At 41.4% G+C, this 24,302-nt stretch overlaps 2 protein-coding genes across 3 annotated transcripts; one reads left to right on the top strand and one right to left on the bottom strand.

Moving 5' to 3' along the window:
* The first annotated feature begins 3,007 nt into the window (after positions 1-3,007).
* znf395b (zinc finger protein 395b) lies at positions 3,008-15,387 on the top strand. Of its 2 annotated transcripts, none has more exons than XM_062411737.1 (10): positions 3,008-3,256; positions 5,596-5,774; positions 6,141-6,328; positions 6,414-6,526; positions 8,026-8,225; positions 8,416-8,516; positions 9,673-9,970; positions 12,420-12,515; positions 12,786-12,892; positions 14,491-15,387. In XM_062411737.1, exons 2-10 carry the CDS (start codon positions 5,643-5,645, stop codon positions 14,600-14,602), a joined length of 1,347 nt encoding a protein of 448 aa, XP_062267721.1. In that variant the 5' UTR covers positions 3,008-3,256; positions 5,596-5,642; the 3' UTR covers positions 14,603-15,387. The 2 variants fall into 2 exon arrangements, with proteins under 2 accessions (XP_062267721.1, XP_062267722.1); XM_062411738.1 differs by lacking the exon at positions 3,008-3,256 and adding an exon at positions 4,047-4,185.
* A 96-nt stretch (positions 15,388-15,483) lies between these two features.
* pnocb (prepronociceptin b) lies at positions 15,484-23,386 on the bottom strand. Its single transcript, XM_062411631.1, has 2 exons — positions 23,002-23,386; positions 15,484-18,016 (listed from the first exon to the last, which is right to left on the bottom strand). Exons 1-2 carry the CDS (start codon positions 23,140-23,142, stop codon positions 17,414-17,416), a joined length of 744 nt encoding a protein of 247 aa, XP_062267615.1. The 5' UTR covers positions 23,143-23,386; the 3' UTR covers positions 15,484-17,413.
* Positions 23,387-24,302: the final 916 nt, after the last annotated feature.

Genomic DNA, 24,302 nt, shown 5'->3' with positions numbered 1-24,302 from the left:
CCATGCATTTTCAATTTAATCTGTCGAACTGTCCAAATAAAACTCACCCAAGTGGGACTACACAGGTGCAGTGATACTTTCTAGTGTAAACTCAAGATAAAGGATAACTAATTAGTCCTTTTTCCAAATAAACTACTAATTGTGGTTGTTGCATGTTATAGTCGGCAAAATGTCCTTTTTGAAGGAAACTTTGAAGGCCCCCGGACATTTCCCCTCCTTGAGGTTGACCTGTTTGTTTCTTCTTTGTAAATGTCTCAGTAATGCCTGGATAGATTGAATTGAAAGTTGGTACAGAGATCTGTGGTGCCAAGAAGATGAATCCTGAGGCCAAGAGCGTTCTGTAAACTTCAAATTTGTGTTTGTCTAGTGAAACATTTCAGTATAGGATGGAATGGCAGAGAGTTGCAAGATGATGTGAAATAAATCAATCGTCAAATATTTTGTTTCATGACCAAATCTGTGGATCATCTGATCAGAACCAGCTGTTCTGTGTGTGTTTAAAGCTAGTTGGCAAATGCTAGCATGTTAAACTGCCAAGCTAAGATGATGAACATGGAAATATTAGACCTGCTGAACATAAGCATGTGATCATTATCATTTGCTGATTGTCTCTAGACTCAAAGTGTTGTTTAAAAATAAAATGTCAACTAAAACACCAGGCACATGCAGGTTCTTGAATGTGTGGAAACCTGCTAAAAAAGACTAAAGACTCCTTTCCCATTGCGAGAAGAGGATTTTTCCTTTTTTATCCCTTTTTTGATGCAGCAAATGCTCAAAATTAGTATCATGGTTCCATCAATGCTGATCGGAGCTAGGACTGAGTAAAACCTGTGTCATTTGACCCAGGAGTGAATGTCGACTTTATCCATTCTCATTGCAGACGAAAGCCAGATGTTAGTGGGTTTTTGGACTAGTGGTAAAGGGGCTTAAGAGAAGATTCTAGTGTTTCAAATGGAGGATATCTAATGTTATAATGACCTAAAACCCAGGCTGTCGAAGCTTTGCCTACAGACCATCGCCCTTTGAATCATTATTCCTATTGCGCGACAACACTTATTGTCTTTCTAAAAACAACTGCATTCTATTTTCTATAAAGGTTAACCTCCTGCTATGTAAATCCCTTATCTGTTCATGGCATCAATGTCAATCTGTCGAACCAGTCAGGGCAGTCGGGTTGTCGGGGTCACATGACATGTCATCAGTAAAGGAGGAATAGAGGGCAGGAATTCGGTCTGCTTTAGAAACCAGATTGGGACTAGGATTGAGTTTCTGTGTCTGTGTGTGTGTGTGTGTGTGTGTCCCTCTCTCTCTCCCTCTCCCTCTCTGTGACTGTGTCGGGGCTCAGACCCTAAAATCCCTGCTGACTGGATGTCTGGTGGAAAGGGTGCAGACAGTCAACACTAATCCCGTCTGTGAAACACACAAATTAAAGTCGTCTTTCATCTCAGTGTGGGTAATGTTGCATGTGATGCAGGGGGTTGCTGTGGAATGAGCAGTTTTATTAGAGTTATTTGCATTTGATCATAACAATTAATGGAGCCTGAATGGGTCCAGTCACCGATCTGCATTTTATTTTTGTAATAAATGACAGTTTATGTTCCTGTGTCAGATTATTATTCAGGTTCAGATAACCTGTGGTTTGATGCAATCACATCTATATTGCATATTAAACAGTATATTTCCATTGATATGTGTTACCTCCACCAAGGTTATTTTTTTGCCTGCATTTGTTTGTTACTGAGCATGATTATGCAAAAACTGCTCAACCAATTTCCAATACATTTTGTGGCGACGTGGGTCAAGCCCCAAGGAAGACCCCATAAAAATGTTTGAGCAGATCTAGATCAGGGGTTGGAGATGATTTCAACTTCGATTTCTCACAGAATGATTCATGGATCTTGATGAATAACGTGTTTAGGGGAGTCATATTTATGAGAGTGTGCAGTTTGATGCAGATTCGCAAAAAAATCTGGATCCTGTGAATTTAAATGTGGTTCCATTAGGGGTCTGTTGGGCCTTTGTGGAGGTCTGCAATTGGACAAATTAAAATTTTGAAATTAAACCACTCTACGCGAAAGGTTAAGGCTCCGGCAAAGGTATTGCAACTCCTAAATTGATCAACAAAAAAATGATAATGATAACTCTTCAGGTGCTGTTGGACTTGTAATAATATAAAGACCATAAGTGGTTAAATATAACACTGAAAACATGCTGCAAATACACTGTAAACCTAGTTTAGTCATATCGTTAATTTTACTTCTATTACATATTACTATCTATTACATAAGTGCATATTTTCTCATTTGAGGTTTGGTAATCTGTTCCTATGTTAATGCTTATAACGTGTCTTTACATAAACAACAACTTGAATTCAGTCATTGATCAAATCCATCACCATGGACAACTTTTGCATGTTTGCATCACTGCATGTTCTCCTGAGTGTCATTGTAGTTTGTGTTATAACATGAAAAGAACAACAAACAAAAACACCATAAGATAATAATAAAGTTAATTTATATTACACTTTTCAAAAAAACACGTTAAAGTGCTTCACAAGGTAATAATAAATAAGTTAAAGCAGAACAACGGGTTAAATAAAGTAACAAAATAAACACAATTCAAATATGTTTCATAAAAATGAGCTTTTAAAAGAGTTTTGAAAGAGTATAGTTCAGTGATGTAGTATTACACATACTGCTTATTATTCAGCTTATTAGCATTGATTGACATGGAAATTAAACAATATAGAAAACAACTATATCTTTGTACTGCATTTTTTATGTTTATGTTATCTCAAAAGCAACCACAACACCTGCTGATATCCATGTGACTCAGATGAATAATCATGCAGATGTGTGTAACAGACAGACAGATACAGACAAACAGATGCAGACAGACAGATACAGACAGACAGTCAGAGAGACATATACAGAGGGAGGATGCTGCTGTTGCTGTTGCTGCTGCTGCTGCTCTGGTAACCTCTCACCTACATCATCCTCTTGCGCACGGCGGACGCGCTGCAGCTTGATATCCGTGCGCTCGCTGCTCTGCCCAGCTGTCACCCCCGGCATTGGTCCAGCCAGCAGACACACGTAAGCTCGTAACCGACCGAGCGACCAACCCCCTTCTCCCGGCGGCAGACTGAGGAGCCGGCGACCGGAGCGTAGCGGCGGGACGGGACAGACTCAGAGACCCAGACCCCCGCTGCTGCAGCGAGCGACGGGACAGGAGCAGGGAGGAGGTCTCCGCCGATCGAGTGAGTAACAGGAAAAACCGCAGGTTGCTTGTTTTGTTGTTGTTGAGCTTAGCTTGTGCATGTGCATGTGCATGTGCGTGTGCGTGTGTGTGAACAGGGAGAGAAATGTTGTTTTTCTTCAGCTGAAGGGGGAGGGAGGGCGGGGGGGGTTCCTCCTGGTCTCTATCTGTGTTGCCGGGTGGAGATCACTGACAGACTCCATAAGCACTGATCCATCAATAGGAGTATTACTACTATGAATATACACATAAACAACAGCGGTTATAGATGAATGTGAAAGGCGCGTGTCCGGCTTCACCCGAGGCTCAGTCGTCACGTGTAAGAAACAATTAACTGTGCACTCGCTATATTTATAAGGACTGATATCCATGTTATCATCTGGTATTTGCAATGCGTGTGTTTCCGTGCACAGATGTGTGGACGTGATGATCTCTGCTCTGCAGTTCGACTCCGTCAGTTGGTGGATGACGTTATTGTTGTTGTGACTCGTATCTATAATGCTTGTGTCTCCGCTGTTTGATGTCTCTACTGTGGTTTACGGCTCGTGGTTTCTGCTCGGTCCGTCGTGTCTGTCGCTCTAGCGTTAGAACGCGTTGTAAACATCGGGTGGCTTTCTGCAGCTGCCGCCTCGGCCGGCTCGCTCCCTCCCGGCGAGACTCGTGCCCGAACACGTTGTCGGGAGGGAGGTGTGTACTTGAAAATATGGGCTCGGCCAATCAGCGATGGGGACCCGCCCACTCCGCGCCGCTTGTTTACTACCGATCCTCGCCGCTGATTGGTGGAGAGGTGGGTAAATCTGGTTTTGTGCTGCGTTCACGTTGGCAAGGAGAGAGTCGGAGATTACACCTGCTTGGTGAAAACGCCGTCTGGAGAAGGTTGTCGAGAAGTAGACTCGTCGAGACTTTGGCACTGGACCCCATTTTAATCCAGTAATACAAGTTACTTACTTTGATGATACCTTGTGCATGTTGTGTGTTTTGTCCTGATTTGTGATACAAAGATAAAGATAATATTTTATTTTCGTTATGTTTTTAACAATAATAAGAGAATACAAATATTCTCTTTTGAGAACATTTTCTATCTCTCTATCTAACTATTAATATCTATCTATCTATTCATCTATTTTTCTTCTGAAATATAAAAAAAAGTGCCTCTCATGAAAATGTTTTTAACCCAATACCAGTCTAGAATCTTTACACAACCAAATAAAAGCAGTCCTCAAATTTGAGAATCTGTCCACTAAACGTTTTTGTTTGTAATTTGGCCTCCCCCAAACCCCCTTAAAAAGTGTTTGTTTTGCTGTAATGTGAACCCAAATGTAATCATTCAGTTCATGTGACTCATTTAATCATGCAGATTCAGTTTGAAGCAGCTGATTAGAGCAGAGACGATTCTTCTGGAACCTCTCTTGAATGGGACTGACAGCCTTATTTTACTTAACGTGGGTGGTGAAAACTAGAAAATCCCTGCTGCGCAATTTCATCAGGATTATTCCCACGCGCCCTGAAAGCAGCCATGCCCCCATTTTACCTCTGTGGGTGACGGGCCACAGTGAATCCACCCAACCGTCAGATTACGTCTGCGGGACACGTAATCAGCCTGAACAGAGGAGGATGCAACAGAACGACTGCAAGATTTGGGTTCAGCCTCAGTTTAAGTTCACGCTGGTGGAGCTCACTTCGGATTCCTGCAGTAAATCTCCTATGTGGTGTTTTGATCTCTTTGTCAGACAGAGGGATGTCCCATGCAGAAAGTGAATGAATGTACATATAAACATATTTATACATCTTAGAAAGAATTTGATTCATTTGATGCCAGTGTATATTCAAGGAATATTCTCTCTATATACATTACCAGTTGTCTTTGTAAAATTAACTTTACTTAATTAAGGACAGTTATGAGTTAATTTTCCCACATGAAGGTCAGGTGACTCAACATGAATACTGGGAGAACAACCCAGAGGATGTCATCAGGTTCCATTTTAATTAATCTCAATGATATTTTGGGGTTTATCCTGGTTGTTGCTTTAAACTTGTATTTTGAACAGGAAGCGTGTGTTGAACTTTGTTTGTGAAGTTTGCTGAGTAAGAGTTTAGGCTTCTGAAAGAGTCGGACAGACACCGTTACTCTGCATTGTGGGAAATGTAGGATTCACTGCCTATCTCCACTCATACCAGAGGCTATAACTTGTCATAGGTCGTTTTTATTTTAATTTGCTAAAAGTTTAACACCAAGGTCTCCCCATCATGGGTAATTTTGGGAACATTCCATTATAGCAAAAAGGAAGTTGTGTCTGGATTGGTTCGGTCCTCATGATATCCTTGCTGTGTTTCCCTCAGGGAGGTGTGACACTGTGCTGAGTCCCCTCACTGTATGCAGCAGCACCATGGCAGCTATGAGACCTGAGTTCGGAGCGGGAGCAGGGCCAGCAGGGCCAGCATCATGTCTGCCTGGGCTACAGGCCTGCATCTCTACCACAGCACATAACATCAACGGGCCTGCCATGAAGCAAACTCTGGTGAGATGACTGAGAGGGAAGAGTCTGCTATTCACCCAACATGAATTTGTTAATTGTGACCTTCCATATATTCATTCATGTAATGATTCTTTCATTAAAACCTGTTCATACACCTTCCACTGGTTATTGGAGGTTGGCAGCCACTTCCTTCTTATACTGATTAAATAGCAGATGGCTGTTGCCGGGCAGGACTCCACAGATGGACAGGGAATAGGAATAGTGTTTTACTGGTGTCTGGCCATATCAACCTCCACTGATCTACTGGCTGAAAGGCCCCTGCTGAAGTGAACCCAGAGCGAGGCACCAAAAACATGCATTTTGCTGATTTTGACCAGAGGCTCATTATTTTACTTCTCCCGTTTAAAGGTCAGCACACAGAGCTGTGTCAAGGCGGAGAAAGCGTTCATAGAGCGTGGCCATCACAAGAACAAAACATCAGCCCCGCCGCAGAGGGAGGGTGAGCGAGGCTGGAGCAGCCTGACCACTCCCCTTCAAACTGTTGGACCCACAACGCACTTGAAAAACTTGTCCTCTCCTAGAGAGGCACCATACAGGTGAGGGGGAGTTCACGGTTCAAGAGCATGTGTGTAGATTTTATCCCCTCAGTCTAATGGTGTTTATGTTGTTTATTGTCTCCAGCTTCCGCAGCCCAGAGTCAGTGGAGATGGACGAGATCATGGCTGCCATGGTTCTGACCAGCCTGTCCTGCAGCCCCACAGTCCAGAGTCCTCCACCGATGGATCCTGGACCAGGTATGTCTCCTCTCGCTGTCTCCGCTGTTTTCAGTACCACATAACATCTATTACAAAGAGCGTATAAGTTGTGTTTAATGGGTTCATTAATGGTTAAACCAATATTTACCACTGCTTTATAGATCCTTTGAAAAAAAATATTCCTAATAAACCTCAGAGACAGTAGTTAATAGTCATTAATAAATATATTTTTAACATTAAATCTGCCGTTTTAATGGTTAATAACTTATTAATGCATATATTCATTTCCAGGAAGTGGTCAATAATCTTCTTAGTCAAAGTTTTCCTAATCATAAAAGTTGATCACTTTAATGCCTATCTACAAATATTTTGCAAATGATTAAGTACCCATCTATAAGGCTGAAGTTACAAATTAAACCCATTTAATAAGGGTCTCCTGATAGAAACAGATCAGTTTAAGTCTGCAGTATTCAGTTTAATGAGAAATGTTCACAAAGCAGGATTTATGGAATGCCTTTTCTAAGATATTCAAGTCAAATGTGAAGGAAGTAACAAAAGCTAAACATTTACAAGCAAAATTATAAAAGCAGTGTCAGTTACAAAGTGCTTCACAGACAGTAAGTTATCACAGACTGCCATTTATCTGCCTAAGGTTTGCTAACTTGAGCATGACCAGTTAACAGTATGTACTATGAGCTATGACTCAATATACGTGAATTTGTTAGGGTACTAGGTTCTGAGTTTACAGCTCAGTGCATCATAGTTCCTGCAGCAGGTCTTCTCTTGCTGCAGCTCGCTTAGTGAAAGCCCCATTTTCAGTTTCATAAAAGAAACCTGCAACCAGCATTACCACAGGCCAAGTAAACAGCCCATATCAAACTGACAAGTTTAAAACAGACACTGCACTAGGAGAGAAAAAGTGGCAGGAGTGAAATAGAAGCTGTAACTGTAGTCAATGGTAAAGTAATCTTTTTTTATTGAGTTGTCAGAAGCTCTAATTGCGAACTTGGTCAATAAATCAATATTAAATCCATCCTAACAGTTCTATCCACATGTAATTACAATAACATTCCTCCTTTAACTCTATTAAAAATAGATCATTTGCAAAAGCAAGTTGATATTATTTCATATATGGAACAGACCATTAAGGGAGTAAACAGAGAATAAAATGATGGTAAAACAGTCTCAGAAAATAGAAAGCGTCCCAGGCCTGGCACCGGCGTGGTACACCTGCTGTTATCCGTAGGATGGGCAGAGAGCAGTCCCCAATGCACAGGAGCTATTTCCATCACAAAGTAACAGGGAATGTTTGAATCTTTAAACTATAAGGTATATTCTCACAGCTCAACTCCAGTGGGTGAGTTTGTGTTTGATCCAGCATCACCAACCCCTTGCTAAATTTCCTATCAGGGGGAAAGAGCAGCATGTTTATATTTTCACAATATTGAGAGAAAAGGAGCTGATTGAGATGCGGAGAGGACAAGAGTCACTTTAAAAAACAACTATCGGTGAATCCCCCCCCCCCCCCCGTCTTCCAGCTGGCTTGTCCTCGTCAGCTGACATGGAGTGTGGCGGCGGCGAGCTCTCTGACAGCGGCAGCAGCGGATACTGGAGCTGGGACCACGGCAACTCCAGCCCCACCCCGTCGCCGTTTGTCACTGAGGTGGACGGCAGCCCCGACGAAGGCCTGCACATGGAGCTGGAGCAAGGAGAAGAGCTTAACGCCAAAAAGCCAAAGGTGCCCATCAGTACATGTTCCCTTAAAAAAGTTTTTAACTGACTAGCTTGTAGCACCAGATGATGGATGCCGTTGCCCCTCCAAGCAGCCAAGCCAGTCAGCTGTAAGGTCTTTATAGACTGACGCTGCTTTCTGCTTTCTCTGTTTCTCTCCTGTACTAAACATCTGCCCTGCTCTCTCTGTCACGCAGAGCTCTTTCCGAGGTGTGTACAAGTGTCTGTGGCCCAGTTGTGGCAAAGTGCTCACGTCTTCAGTCGGGATAAAGCGACACATCCGTGTGCTGCATCTGGGGTGAGCTGTCGTCTTCGTTTCATTATTTTTCAGGATATGTAAACATACAAACGTTTATTGCCTGAATGGGTTTATACTAGTGTTGCAATTGTTTTAGGTGTGAATATCACAATATAACTTTTTATATCTTTACAGTCATTTTTCTAGGCCACTAAACTGGCTAAGCTTATGGTGAGAGACCCTGGCGAGGAAAACTGATAATTTAACCACAGTCCCCCTCTAATATCATAGAATTATAAAGACATTTTATCAATATAAACTAAAAGGAGAAACCCAAGAAAAAAAATATATATATCTGTTTCATAGACATATATTTATAACACGTTTAAATTCACCAGATCTGGATTTGTATTTGGCTCTGCATCAAATTGCAAACACAAATAAAATAAAACCTCATATTGTTATGGGAAGCGAGCAAAAATCCTGTGTCCGCCCCTAGATCTGGTTCAGCACTAAAAATTGAATGAAGACTTCTTTAGTGACCCAGATTGCACTCCTCCACAAGTTTTGTGATAATCTGTCCATTAGATTTTTTGTAATCCGTCTAAAAAAACCAACCCAGATTGAAACCCAACCTTCTTGATAAGTCCAATTAGAAATATCCAGTTATTGGTAAACATTTAAAATTTCGTGTGTCCTGTTTATTATAGCTATGAAATCTACTGCCACCAAATATCTGTCTTTAGGTTTACACATTGCAAGGGAGACATTTTTTTTTGTCATATGAAATTGGTTTAACAGCTTTATTAAAAAGAAGGAAAGTTAAATTAATATATAAATAGATTGTTTGTGGAATTATATCAAGCAATCACTCAGGGGACATCTTGTTTTATAGCATCGTAAGTTTTCAGCTTCATGCTGACATTGTTTTGCCACATGTCCACTGTAGTGGAGGCTGAAGTGGAACCCAGACAGTTTAGTGCTGTTGGAATGTGCTGAGCAGGAAAGCAGCATTAAAAAGTCAGGAGGGAATGACATTTTTAGAGTTAGAGTGAAGAGATGAAATATCTTTGAGATTTTACATCTGGGCCACAGTGAAGTGCTACTTTCAGTAACACACCCAGACAAGCAAGTCACTCTTTCTGTCTGTGTCCACTGGTCTGTCCCCCCCATCACACACACACACACACACACACACACACACACACACACACAGGAGTGGATCGGATCAGTCCCAGAGAGAGGAGGACTTCTACTACACCAAGATCTCCTGTGAGAGCGTGGATGCCAGCGTCGCTCCAGCTCCTTCCCAGCAGCCAGTGGGCCAGACCTCGACCCCTCCTCCTCTCAGCTGGGCCTCCTGTGGTTCTCCTCCGTGCTCCGAGCTCCAGTTCCCCCCGGCTCACAGGCCAAGGTCCAACTCCAGCTCTGGGGTGGGCCCGAGCAGGCCCAGCTCACTCAGCCAGTCAGCGCCGAGCAGCTTCTGGCAGATCCACTCCGAGCATCTCTATCAGGTGGGTACAGCAGCATTGCTACAATCACCCAATGTTTTCTTTTAAGAGTATTTCAGACATTCTCAGTTTTGAATGGGCTGTTTGTTTAGCCTGTGGTAAGGCTGGTTGCATTTTTCTTTCTAGACTTGTACAAGAGACCTGCAGTCATTGAGCTGTGGAAAGTAAAGACTAAATAACTTTTTTCAGAGTTCGGTGAGGCTAGACTCAGTATCACATGGCCACTGCACTTCCTTGGGCCCTGAACAATGCACTCGCCAAGTATGAAGTATGAAGACGAATGGTTCTCGAGGTATTACGAGCCAGAGACAGACAGACAGAGATTTCTGGAATTATTCGATAATAGGAGAGAAATAAATTGTTAATATTTTGGGGGAAATGTGCTAATTCACTTTCTTGCTCAGGATTAGACAAGAAGGTTGATAGCACTCTCTTAAAGCCACAGTCTAGTTGCCACCCTGAGGAGATTCAGGCCCAAAGGAAATAACGCCACACAATCACCTTCCTACAACCACAAGGTGAACCAGGGGAATTAACAAAACCCATTTCCTGCTGATAGAACATATTGATAATTCACTTTAAAGTATTTTATGCTAAGCTAATCAGCTAATGGATATAGATTTTTAATGAGCAGATTTGAGAATAACATAAATTCAAGTTTTCATTATTCTATTATTATTAGAAAAGTTTCATCATTATTACTTTCAGTTTCATATGACTGACCCAGGTGATTAGTGAGTGTGTGTGTGAGTGGGCGGATGTACATGTGTTCAGCCGGCTGGAAAAGCTGGAAGTACACTCGCCCACCTAAAATAGTTTCATCTGTCCCAGTTTGAATGAATTTGTATTTCTGTGCTTTGTCACTGTCTGGATGTGGTATTCAGCCTGTTTTCGGAAAATACCCTCAATCTGTCATTTGACATCAAATTTAAATAAACAAACATTTACTCCCCAGAATTCAAGTTCTCGTGAAGATGTGATTTGGGAATGTTTTTGGGGAATGACACTTTTTTTTAAAGAGAGATGAAATGAGACAGTGCAGTCCTTTTTTGCATGAATTATTAAATGTCCGGCGTTGATTTTTAGCTTGTGACTGCTGGAATTTATCTCCCAAGCACCAGTGTTCCCAATTACCCAGACTTAATCATATTTTCCATGAAATCAGGCTGTAAGGGAAAACAAAAACAACCCAGAGAACAAATCGAAAAAAGGGTTTCATTTTCTTTTCACCGGGGTTTCTGTGCGGGAGACTGGTGTCACACGGCCACGGTGCCGTTCCAGAGGTCCTCCCTACCCAGCGCACCCCATGCAGATACCCCTCCAACAGGCCAACGAGCTTCAACTTTGTTTATGCATCACAAAGCAGCACATTTAACTGGTGACCTGCATTTACCCTGTACCACTGAGCATGTAAATGGATGCTTTGTGACAGTGAGAGACGAAGCTGGCGGCCTGCTCGCTCCCCCAAGGAGACGGGTCTCAGAGCAGCCTGTAAAAGGCAGAATAACACTGCATGAGCAGTCAGGACACAATGTACCTGTATCCATGCACACTTAGGACCGATTTATCCTACACAAAAAAACATAAAGATATGATATGATTCCATGTATTCTGTATATTATGCATCTTTCTTACACCTTTTTAACATATTGTACATAACATCTGAATCGTGTGGTGCAGATTGGCGAAAATAAGACATTTGTCTTATAATTTCCTCATATGCGTTCAGAAACGTGTTTGGGTTGAATTGTGGGTCAACGCCTCTGCTTGTTTGTGTGTGCCTCATGGCTGCTTGAGGCTTTTGGCTTGAATGGCTTGGCCACAGTGTAAAACAAAAAAATTGTTTTGCCCCTGACATTTCTCAACAGACTTTCAGTTACTTCCAGGGTTAACACAGTGCACACTTAGATTCATTGTGTTTTGTTTTGTGGACATTACATTGCACTTTCCACAGATTGTCTCCATCCACCTCTGTCTGCGCTGTGGTGTGGGGGTGTTAGGTGTGTAGACGTGCGGTGTTGAGTGAGCTCAGGGTTGCACAGGGAGCAGAGCTAGGGCAGAGGGAACAGGAAGAGACTGGATGTGTACAGTATTTACTACAGCAGATAGATGGAATCACAAACCATGAATTGATCATTTGTAACCGTGTGATATAGGCTTATCATGCAGAGCAGATGTATGTAACAAAATATTGTTGTATTGACAATGTGCCGCCCGTACACAAACCCACATAATCCCTATTCATTAAAAATTCATCAGGTTCCCTTTGCTCTATAACGCATTTGAGCATCTTTCAGCCTTTCTGGGTTGATTTAACATCAACGTTCAGCCGTCGCTGTTATTTTCCGCAGCATCAATAAATGTTAAGGAGAAAAAGCTCTTTAAAGATACTTTTCATGATCGTGCAGACACTAAGAGTCATGTGTTGTCTCCTTTTCTATGTCCCATTCAGGCCTGCAGCCCCGTCCAGGTACTTGTGGCCCCGAGGAACCCCGCCTGCCAGGGGTGGGTGCCCATTGCCCCTGTCTCTGGCCACAGTAACACTCCAGTAAGTCCAGTGATACAAATCTGCCTTATGTGTTAAATTTCCTTAACAAATATTTGATTTATTTTAACTTAATTCTCTGGCAGCATGTAATACTCAGTGTGCTTCTGACTAGTCTATTAATTTTTTTTTTGGTTGGAAGTTTCATAATGAAAGGAACTGATTTACTGTTGAAGAGTAGGATTAGAGATAGTGACCACGTCTCCCTCTGATATATGTATGAGTCGGCCACACTCGCCGACGCTGTAACTCTATGCTGGTCTGTCTCCTCAGATGGTGAAACCTCGCTGCCGGTCTGTGAGCGTTGGGGAACAGTGGCTCCAACAGAACAGGCTGCAGCCGATGAGTGCGTCGCCCTCCCGCACTCACTGCTCCTTCAGGTGACACAACACATAGTGATGAGTGACGGCTAACTAGCAGAGGTGGAAAACGTTCACAAATTCTATACTCAAGTAGAAATGTACAAATACATATGCTAAAAATGACTCAAGTCAATGTATAAGTACTGATTCAGCCTATTTTAATTATGTAAAAGTATAAAAGTACAGGCTATAAAATGTTCTCAAAGTATATGTATCAAAGTAAAAAAAAAATCCTCTGGCTGTACCTGTGCAAAGCAGACAGAGACTTATGACACATTAATATAGTTCGAAGACTTAAACCACTCTTACCTCAATAAAAACCATTTACTAAAACAGGATTAAATCAAGAAAAGATTTGTGAGCATTAAAAACTATCCAGAAGAAGAGCGTGGCCTAGGGGATAGAGTGGGTGTTCTGCAAGGTTGCCGGTTTGAATCCCGCTCTTTCCCATCTGCATGCCTAAGTGTCCTTGGCAAGATACTGAACCCCTAAATGGCCCCTCATAAATGTTGAGTGTACTAAAAATGTAAGTCGCTTTGCACAAAAGCATCAGCTAAATGACATGTAATGTAATACACAAAGGCCAGAGTTGGTACTTTAGTTTATTCCATGTTGTTACTCCTCCAAAAATATACTCAAGGGTAGTAGAGATACCTGAAAAATCAACTTAAGTACTGTAACAAAGTATTTGTACTTCTTCGCTTCCCACCTCTGCTAACTAGTAATAAAAACAAAGGACAACTAGGTAAGGGATCACCAATAGTATTTTTATTTTTAATCATTATTCTATCAATATAAAATATGTTAACCAATCCTGTAGCTGGTTTAAAGCCCATAAATCCTTGAAGGTAACATGTAAATATATACTACCACTACAATATAAACTCAATTCAAAAACTCAAATAATATTATGTGGATGGTTCTAACTAATGAAGATATTTTGGTGTTTTTTTACTATGGTATTACTACTTTTGTATTATTCTAACTCAGCCGATGTAGATTATAACCCTTTCGTCTACTCCTGTTTTCAAAATTGGATTTATTGAAATGAGCCATCTCCCAGTCGACAATGGTTAGAGCTGGTGCGTTTTCCAATCAGAATGAAAATGGTTCCAGCCAGACATGACACAAGGCTGTGGAAACCGGTCTGGTTATGTGAGACAAATTATTTAAAAAAACAATCATATTTAAAAAAATGTGGCATTTTGAGGGAGCCCTGTTTGCTTGTGTATCGAAAGACCTGTCAGTCAAGACTGGAGTAAGTTGTACTCGCTAAGGTTTTAACTTTGGTCATGAGGAGATGCTGGCCTCAAATCAGATATCATTTTTAACAACGAGTGTAAATTAAGCTTTACGAATTAAGCTTTATTTATTTGAATTCACACATTTTATTATGTTTCTACCAGCTTTTAATCAATTGTGAGTATCTGTAAAATCACATTTTCACGCTCTCGACCAGGGGATATACAAATAGATTTTGTCTGTTATCAGTCTGTGTCCTATCACTTTCTTTTTTTTTATGATTGATCACATTATGAATGTGTGTAAGTGTCCTTTCCTTTCCTGTTCTCTCACACTGCCGCTCAGCCTCACGCTTTGTGTCTCTCCGTCTGCAGGAAGGGTCGCGGCGAGGCCAAAAAGTGCCGCAAGGTGTACGGAGTGGAGCGAAAGGATCAGTGGTGCACGGCCTGCCGCTGGAAAAAAGCCTGCCAGCGCTTCCCCGACTAAAAACAGATCTGTTTGATGAGGATGGAGGGTGAGAGACAGAGCGGTGGATGGACAAATGAGTGAGAGAGAGACTTTTATCAAAGAGGATACAAATCCGGGCCTGAGAGCCATCGAGAAAAACAACTCTTCTTTTATTACGTCTTTTCAGATCTTTTTTTTTTACTTTCAGCCTCTTTTTTTTCTTTCCTAAAAGAATGCAAATCCAGTTTTATGTATCTTTGTAAGTTGATCCCGAGACCTGACGTCTGCGGTGGCGCTAACTGTTGACTGACTTTGACCATGTGATGTGCTAAGCGTTCAGTACTTTATCTAAAGGTCATATTACTTCCCCCTTAAGCTCCACGTTGTTAGCCGCTACTACGGCTGTTTTCTTCGTTCCAACCCTCTCTTCCAGTGGTTACACAGTGGTTATGCTGTACATTATATTGTATGCTTTGAGTTACATACAAGTATTTTATAAATTTTTTTTAATTGTCTTGTTCAGCCCGTGTATTGGGCGAATTTTTTGGCACTTTGTTGGTATATAAACTCACAGGAATAAGCTACATTTGGTTTGACTCAACCAAGCTCCTTCCATGAAATGAATTTCCTTCCTGCCCGTGTTGTCGGCACATGACCAGTGTTGTGAGGTTTTACCATAGACTGTATATATGGGTTCGACCCGTGAAGCTATCAGTCTGGGGGTAATGGGACTAGCATTAGGAGAATGAGTTTGTAATAGCAATAAAAGAAGAAAAAAAGGAAATATCTTGTCAAACACATTAAAAAGCACTGAGAATTTGAAACTTGTGTTGTTTTTCTTCTGCATGACAGTCCACAAGAGAAATAGCAAACTATTTTATTGTAGTTTTCTCTATACACACTTTGTATGAAGACTCAGAACAATGGTCAATGTTACAAATGTGGTCTGAAATGTACACGGTATTCACAAAGTCAGTTTCTGTATGTGGAGGTTGACAGAGAGCCAGCGCATACATGCACGTGCAAACTCGCCCACACACACACACACACACACTCTCTCTGCACTCTCCCACACACACATACATTATTACATCTCTTAATCAAACACGAGTAAACACTATTAAGATGCAAAAGAAGGGATGTGACTTGCTTGTGGAGAAAAAACATCTTGATGGCAGAACAAGACCATATCTTTTTTTCAATCACCTGAGCAGAAACAATCTTTTTCTGAATAGTTATGATCATCGTTGACATGCACAGTTCATCCTGCTCCTCTGTTGTTAAATGGTACATTAAGATGGTGCTTTATGCTCCCATCCTGCGCTGCAGTGCACAGCCAATGACCCCGAAAGTTTACAAGAACAAAGTGACAATAACAGCTCGTCAAAAAGCTCCAGGAGGAGGAATGTTTGAGGACTGACTGGAAATTAGTTTGTTTTTCCTCCCAAATTTAAATTACTGCTCCTTCATTACCATAATTACAGAGTAACTTAGGGACATTGTGAAAATTATTTGAAGGGAAGTCTATTGGATTTGTTTTTTATATGCTTCTCATAATTTTACAAAAGAAAAAAAACAAATTTCTGTTTGTTCTTCAAGCTGAACCTATTCATTTTTTTAACGCTTTTGTTATTTTAATTATTACTGGTAAGCCAAATTGTAACAATTTATATTTATCAATATTTATTTTTATTATTTGTCTGTGAATGTTGTTTCCTTAAGGGGAGGGTCCATACAAAATATGATTAACACAGGGAAGGGTATTCCTATTTAAAATTAAAGAAAAGTAAACCATAAAGTTCAAGACCCCTCCCCTCCTGACAAATGTCTGTATAGTTCCAACGATGGTAAATTTGATATATCAACCACAAATCAGCCAAATTTTTGAGTTTGTTATCTTCTAAAATACGGTTTCTACTAAACAGTAGAACGAGGGAGTCTATCCAATCCAAAGTATTCAATAAAATCTCACTGAGGACATAAACAGGAATTGATCCAAGAACATGTTTGCTCCTCAAACACTAGAGGTCAGTATTGCTCCACGGACAGGAAGCCTGCAAACCCACACCTCATCTCCTCGGCTTGATGACCAAAATCAGAAACAGGAGAACGACATGTTGGAAGGAAACAATGGCAGCCAGGTTTTTTTTTAATAGGATGTAGTAATCCATTGTTTTCAATAAGTTAAGTTCCTTCAGCAGAATATTGGACTCTCAATAAAGAACAGTTTGTGCTGAAGCAATCTCACTGTCCGACCATATTTACAACCGACTCAAGTTGGTCCAGCTCCAGTTTTCTGATTTGCTGCTTCCATCTGAGTCTGCTGAACATGATTTGTTTGGTGCCAGATTGTAAAACTTTGCCATATTAAAAATGGGAAACCTATATATTTAAACATAAGTCCTTTTAATGTGAGCTTGACACCAGTTTATAGTTCCCATAACCACAGAGTGCAAAGACAAGGCCCATCCACACATGCATGAAAGTGCATTCATGATTTAAAATGTCACATCTGACAAACCTTGCACCGAACCAGTTTTCCAATCTCATTTGGGCCCTTTTATTATACAAACACACAAAAATATATTCAATTGCACTTCTCTTATTCTTTTATTTGACAGGATGGCATGTGAATACGCTCAATAAGAAGGACACCACGGGCAAAACATTCCTCGTTATTTAGAGACACAAAAAGAGGTGGAGCGAGATGGCGAAGTCTGTTCTTCTTCTGATGACGTTGATGAGGATGGTGGTGGTGATGTCACAGTTCAAACTGGAGGGAGCTGCTGGAAACATGATTGATTGGTTGAGGGAACTGGGGCCGGATCCTGTGAGAGCAACAGAAACCCATCACAGTTTGTTTTGCCTCCAGTTGTTGAACCTGCCGCTGCGGCTGCTCCTCATGCCCAGGTACTGTCTGAGCAGCTGGTTCACTCGCTTCTGACTGTTCCATTTGCGGGCAGATTTCCGGACACCTATGAACCCGCCGTAGCGCTTTTGTAGGGGCCTTATGGGTGAGCCAATGAGCTTCCTGTATCCGTGGCGCCCTCTCTGAAAGCCACCAAAGCGCTTGGATAAGGTGACGGCCGCCTCTGAGCTTTCATCCTCATCCACCTCTAGCTGGCTGTCGCTCTCCACGTTCCTCTCCTCCCTCAACTTCATCTCTTCATCCACCAGACTGAGACCCAACCCCTGCAGGCCCTCCCCGTCCTCAGAGGATTCCAGCAGGGATGAGTCATAGTGGACACTGCGCTGCTCGAGTGGTATCTCGTCCTGCAGCAGCTCACTGTCAGAGTTCAGGTCAAGAGGGGTCAACTCCAGCTCCTCCCCCGTTCTCTTGTACAGAGCGCCCCCCTCAGGAAACAGAGGATGCTGTGACAGTTTGACAGCCCGTTTGCACACCTCCCATGTGAACGAGGCGGAGACGTGACCCTCACACTCCAACAAACACATCTGCAGGCAGATAAGAAAGAGTGATGTCTTAATGAAGAGCATGTGACAGTTAACGGATTATTTCAACCAAGGAATAATTTGAAATTCTAAATCATGCCCATAGGTTGAGTTTGCTTAGGGCGATGTTGACACAGTAGCAAACTGAAATAAGTGGGAAATGGATGGACGGATGTATTGATAGACGGATGGACAGCTGAAAAAACATCCTAATTATTACAGTTAATCAGAAATCATGTTTATACATTTAGCAACCACAAATACAGATTCTAATAGTTTCACGCTAGTAGCTGCATGTTAGCAGCAGGGTAGCCACATGAAAATTATGGTTTAATACGTAGTAGATGCTTAACACTGCATACATTTTTTTATGGCCACTTACAAACAAATTTGACTTATTATAGACACAGAACATCAGCATTAGCTTTCGTTTTAGAGTCGTATTTATGTCAGCCTGATGAACATAAGTCAAATATTCATAGCTTTGTTGTGGTCTTCTCCATCTCTGGAGAGCTGTATTGTTAAAGGCTCCACTGTGTTCAGTATGTAGTTGCAAACGTTTTTACTGAGAACAGCCTGTTACAGCTGTGAACAAGATCGCTACTGACAGCGAGAGGGAATCTTAATGATGAGGGTTTATTACGTTCTGTGGATTTATGACAATGAACGACTCCTTTTACATTAGATGAAGTCATTTGACCCATTACGCTTTAAAAAATACTTCCGCACCATGGGTAGGGAAGGGAAACAATGGTTCCAGATGTAAGGATAAAAGATGAATGCATCTAGAATTGGAGTGCCTGTTTAATAATACGAATGTATATATTACCCACGGTCAGCATAAAAGTTAGGGTACTCAATCACACTTTTTTTTTCAACCAGACCCCGGGCTGAGAAAACAGTCTGTTGACCTGGAGGGCATGTGTGTCATGGAAGTTAATGGGACTTGTTCCTGCTGTGTTCAGCGTATATAAGGTTATGTGCCGATATGAAATGTCCATCATCTGATACATTTGACATCCACTTCTACAAAATGACTGACAGCTCCAAATTGGAAGAAATTACGAATCAGTTTGAGGGATAGCAGGTGAATTAGGTCCTTTGCTGACAATGTGATTCAAAACTTTGAACTTGCGGGTAATGATTTATTTGCCTTTAAATTGATATTGATGGATTTGTAGTGTTTTGGAAAAATTTGTTTTAATGGCCTTCTTTCCTTATTATCATCACACCTGACGGTTTGACAAGCCTGAAGCCTGAACACTGGTGGACTAACCAGACTAATAAGACATATAAGGATTATACATTTTAGTATGGAGGTAAGAACATCTTAGTGTGGATCTAAGAACATACTAGTATGGAGGTACGGAGGTAAGGACATATTAGTATGGAGGTAAGAACATATTAGTATGGAGGTACGGAGGTAAGGACATATTAGTATAGAGGTAATGGGGTAAGGACATGTTAGCATAGAGGTAATAAGGTAAGGACATATTTGTATAGAGGCATTGAGGTAAGGACATATTAGTATAGAGGTAATGGGGTAAAGACATATTAGTATAGAGGTAAGGAGGTAAGGACATATTATTATAGAGGTAAGGGCATATTAGTATAGAGGCATTGAGGTAAGGACATATTAGTATAGAGGTAATGGGGTAAGGACATGTTAGCATAGAGGTAATAAGGTAAGGACATATTTGTATAGAGGCATTGAGGTAAGGACATATTAGTATAGAGGTAAAGAGGCAAGGACATATTAGTATGTAGAAAATGACATATGAGTCATTTTGTGTACTCCAATCAGTCATCACAGATAAATATATTATATATTATCATTTATGCCAATCAAATGCAGAAACTTCAATACATTATTTTTCCTCTGACATGGTACTTTGTATGCGTAAAACTAGGCGACATCTGCCACGCTATAGAAATGTATGCCTCCGTACCTCTCATTCTCCCTCTTTCTTCAACTCCGGAGCCCTCTAAGTGAAATTTTGAGGAAAGAAGCAAATCCCATTTACTCGTTAAATCCTGTTCAAATAAGATAAATTGCATTGTTATCGGAAAACCTGCTCACATCAAAGGGATGAGCGGAGAGGGAGCGCTGCTGCTAATTTATCAACGGAAATTAATTATCCATCGTAAATGAAATGAGCACATCAGGGGATTCTCCACGTCAGATCAATGGAGCAATCTAAAGGAGTTTATGAGTGAGAGGAGACGTGTGTGTGTGTGTGTGTGTGTGTGGGTGGGTGTACGTGTGTGTGTGTGTGGGGGGGAAAGTGTGCACACACACACACGCAGTCATGTCTTTATATACTGATGGGGACCACAGGATAAAAAGGTTATGTAAATCCTCTAAAGTGAAGTTGCTTCTAAAGCTCTATGTGTTATGTAGAGAAGAGGAAGTTTGGGTTTGGCCTTTAAACACAACGTTAGGGTTTGAGTTAATTTGAGCTTGTTGTTTGGTGGAGGTCAGGAATACTTCTCACTTTTATATCTGTAGATGGACTGATCAGGGAGTTAATGACTACCACTGGAATCTATCAAGCAACTGTTAATGTAGTTTGTAATGATACGGGCAGATATAGAATAAACCAGGAATGACAATGTCGATAAAATGCAGAGCTTACAGCATGGAGGCATTTTAAGGAAAGTTGAGGAAAGGATGCAGTATGGGTCAGTGAAGAATCCATTACCCATCACAGCCCCCCCCCCCTTTCTTTAATATTGCAGGGTAGTGTATTTTATTATTCAATGTTTATGCAAGGAATAATCCACTCTCTTTAAAAAACAAACCAAATCCGGCACATTTAGGGAACTGATATCTATGAATGTGTATAATTTGGCGCACCTTGATTGAGGGCTATTCTAAATCATAGTATTCTCACCTACAGTACTAAGAGCACTGGAGGTAAGACTTGCTCAATATGGAGAAATGCCCTGAGATATCTTTTTATGATTTGGTGGAATATTACATTTTTTTTACTTTACTTCCACACATCATCCAAGAATAGCATTATGTCAAGGATGTAGTCAGAGGATGGTGTGCTTTATTTGTGTACGTGTGTGCGTTAGTGGATGCATGCACACATACAAAGTCTGTAAGCCTTGCATGAATAAATCAATGGGTCCCGACAATATAGCAAACACCGGTGGTTCCACACACACTCTTTCAGTCTAGAGTGGCAACAATGGAATTGCTCAGTGGATTCCATCTGTGGCTCAATGGGAAGGCGGCTAACACAATGAGGAGCTGATAAAATGTGTCAGTCACCGGTGTAAGCCGCGGCTGGTGATACTGAGCAGCAGTCAATTACATAGTTCTATTACAACTTCCCAAAAGGTCCCAGCTGCCTTTTTCTGCATCATTATCAGCTAAATTAGCCGTCCTGCAGTTATTCATGGACGCCCATGGACTATTTTTACCCACTGATGTGTCTCGGTCTGTTTGGAAAGGAGATTGTGTGTGCTCTGCTGAAATCTTGAATTCGGGGAGCATGTCCTTCATATTACATGTTGGTCATGAAGCATTTCGCACAGATACATGAACCTGCAAATATTCCCCAAAATGAGGCAGAAACAATACAACTTATGTCTAGTTATCAATTGTCACCTGTTGATGAACTCATAGAAAGCTCTATACTTTTTATTATCCTGTTGCTTAGCTCAAATTCCTTTAGCCGTTAAGGTTTAAACCAAAAGTGTACATTCACCCCCCCCCCCCACCCCCCCCCCCACACACACACACACCTTCTTATAACCATCCTAAGACAGATGTGACTTACTAGAAGGGGAGGGGTTTCATTTGTTTGTGGTCTTACATCATTTTATGTCAAATTTCAACAAAAAATTTAAAGATAATGAAAAGACATAAAGACACCTGAAATGGTGTAGTGTAGCATTTTACATTAAATATCTTAAATGATGTGAGAGAAATAATGTATTATTATGAATAAGGTGAATAATGTGAATACTATAGCGAGCATCAAGCAAGCAAGCCCACAGGGCTGTTGCTGAATCGGTCTATGGTGATATAAACTTCCCTTTAGAAATAATAATCAATGCGTTTGAGCCAAGCTGTAAGGCTCCACAACGGTCAACTGAAAACTAGGCAACACATTTGGTTGTCGAGCTATTATGAACAAACGTTCATTGTTCCCAAGTAGTTGTAACTCCCCCCTGACTATCCCCTCTAATTTTAGCTTTTTAGTAAAATATCTCAACATTCATTAGATGGATTTGCACGCAATTTAACAGAGACCTTTTCTTCTACGACATCAAATGGTCAGTTATAATTTGTCTTGTAAACAAATGTTAGCTTGTTATTTGGCTAATCCAAGACGGCGCACAGTGTTAGCATATTAGCTTGATGACATTTAGCATTTAGCTCAAAGCACCCCTGTGCAGCCTCAACTGTTGGCTAATATGGAGCCAAAATGTCCACTGTTATCTATTTTTTGTATAAATTTTGTCTTTTAATGTTTTCTCTTCCTCAGTTTAGAATTAGAAAACTGAAAAGTATTTCCCTGAGAGGTGCACAGATTGGATTTACTCTGTGGCCATCAGACTACCATGATACCAAAAAATACATGTATTTTAATAAGTTAATACATATTTGTAAAAGCTTTTGGGAGAATGCCATAAAAAAAAGCATGAGAAATATAAAAAAATCCCATTGCCCTTTAACTCATCTGAACCTATAACTGGGGAAAGAGTGGACACAGCACTATCCCACTGAACACAACACAATACATAGATGCTCTTATCCAGCTTGAAAACAACCTATTCACAAAACCACAGTCGCACCTCTATAAAGGTGTTGAAAGCTTATTGCAACCGAGCCCACACTGACACACACTCTCCAGCATTGACAAGGCATTTAGCAGGTGCTCTTATCAAGGGTGGGTTCGTGACGACTCCGCAGTGAGACACACACGCATGAACAAACAAACACAAACACACAAACGCACACACTCACTCACCATGGTGTTGAAGGCTTGTTGCAGCTGTTGGTGCTGCTGCAGGAGCAGACTGCAGGCCGCACATTGGCCCTGGCAGTCACTGCGTCCAGGGGTGAAGAGACATGCCAGCAGCACTACCAGGCACCACAGAGGGATCTTCATCGCTCAGCACACCCAGACAAGAAGTGGCAAACAGGAGCCCAGCAGGTAGAAAACTGGAGTCTGGGTTCAATTCAGTGGGAGAATCTGAGAAATGAAGCCCACGGGACTTGGCTTCAGTCTACAGGGAGAAGGCAGATAGAGTGACAGGAATATTGCGTCAATCTCAATTTTTAAGGATCATTAGCTGGATTTAGGCGGTTGGTCAAGCGTTGGTGGTAGAGTGTTCAGCCAACACCAGGAGATGGACAGCGTAGGTGGCACGGAGCGAGAGCACAACCTGAGGCAATAAACCGAAAAAAATGAGCATTTTCCAGTGGGCAGGAAGAGGCCACTGTAGGCCCCTGGCTAGAATCACTGATGAAATCACACAGCAAGGGTTAGAGATTTGCAAAAATTGATCTGTGGTTGTAGGGATTAGCTTTAACCATTACATGGGTAATGGCCTGTGGCTGCAAGAATCCCCAAGCAACAATTTTAAACAGGAAAGCATGGGTGTACGAGAGTTGAATTGAAACACACGTTTTGATCTTAACATCTGGAAATGTAAGAAATATGTGTTTGTGTGTGAGCTTAAGGGAGATAAACTGCAGGAATGAATCAACTCCAGAGGATGCTGGCGCCTCTGGCTCCAGAATCCAGATTGTGAGCCAGGTGCACAGTGTTTGTTGCTTGACCTCCACTCCCTGACCCCATCTATCCTGTCACCCACCACTGTATCATCCAATAACAGAGATAACAAAGAAAAAACAGCTACTCACAACATCATAGATTGCTTCTGCTCATAGGCTGCTGCCACACCAGACGCATTATCTGCGGCTCCCCAAGGTGTCCTAACCGAGACCAAGGTCACCTGGCTCTTTAGCAGCAAAATGCTGCACAGTGTTCACCTGCTTTGTTTGGCTTCTGTTTAGTGCAGGTAAACATATGAAGTGAACCAGAACATTGACGTTGCAGGACATAAATATAAAACAATTAGCAGAACTAGGCTTTAATGCTCTGTATAGCTGAAGAGGACAGTCGATTTGTGTTGAAATTCACCATAAATTCCACCTTCCAATTATCAATATGAATATAATCATGGTCTAGATATTCAACCCCTAATAGCCCTTGACATCTGCCTGCAGTGTATGAGCAATGCGTGGGAGAGAAAGTAGCTTTGA

The sequence above is a fragment of the Platichthys flesus genome, chromosome 18 (assembly GCF_949316205.1).
Source record: "Platichthys flesus chromosome 18, fPlaFle2.1, whole genome shotgun sequence".
In the NCBI taxonomy this organism is placed as follows: Eukaryota; Metazoa; Chordata; class Actinopteri; order Pleuronectiformes; family Pleuronectidae; genus Platichthys; species Platichthys flesus.
The sequence above is the reverse complement of the archived record's forward strand: the minus strand, read 5'-3'. Positions and strand labels throughout refer to the sequence as shown.

Excerpts from the sequence above, each read along its gene's own strand:
- znf395b (XM_062411737.1), top strand. The coding sequence starts at position 5,643 with ATGGCAGCTATGAGACCTGAGTTCGGAGCGGGAGCAGGGCCAGCAGGG. Across the intron at positions 6,329-6,413 it reads CCTAGAGAGGCACCATACAG|CTTCCGCAGCCCAGAGTCAG; the intron begins GTGAGGGGGAGT and ends TATTGTCTCCAG. Across the intron at positions 6,527-8,025 it reads ACCGATGGATCCTGGACCAG|CTGGCTTGTCCTCGTCAGCT; the intron begins GTATGTCTCCTC and ends CCCGTCTTCCAG.
- pnocb (XM_062411631.1), bottom strand. The coding sequence starts at position 23,142 with ATGAAGATCCCTCTGTGGTGCCTGGTAGTGCTGCTGGCATGTCTCTTC. Across the intron at positions 18,017-23,001 it reads AACAAGCCTTCAACACCATG|ATGTGTTTGTTGGAGTGTGA; the intron begins GTGAGTGAGTGT and ends ATCTGCCTGCAG.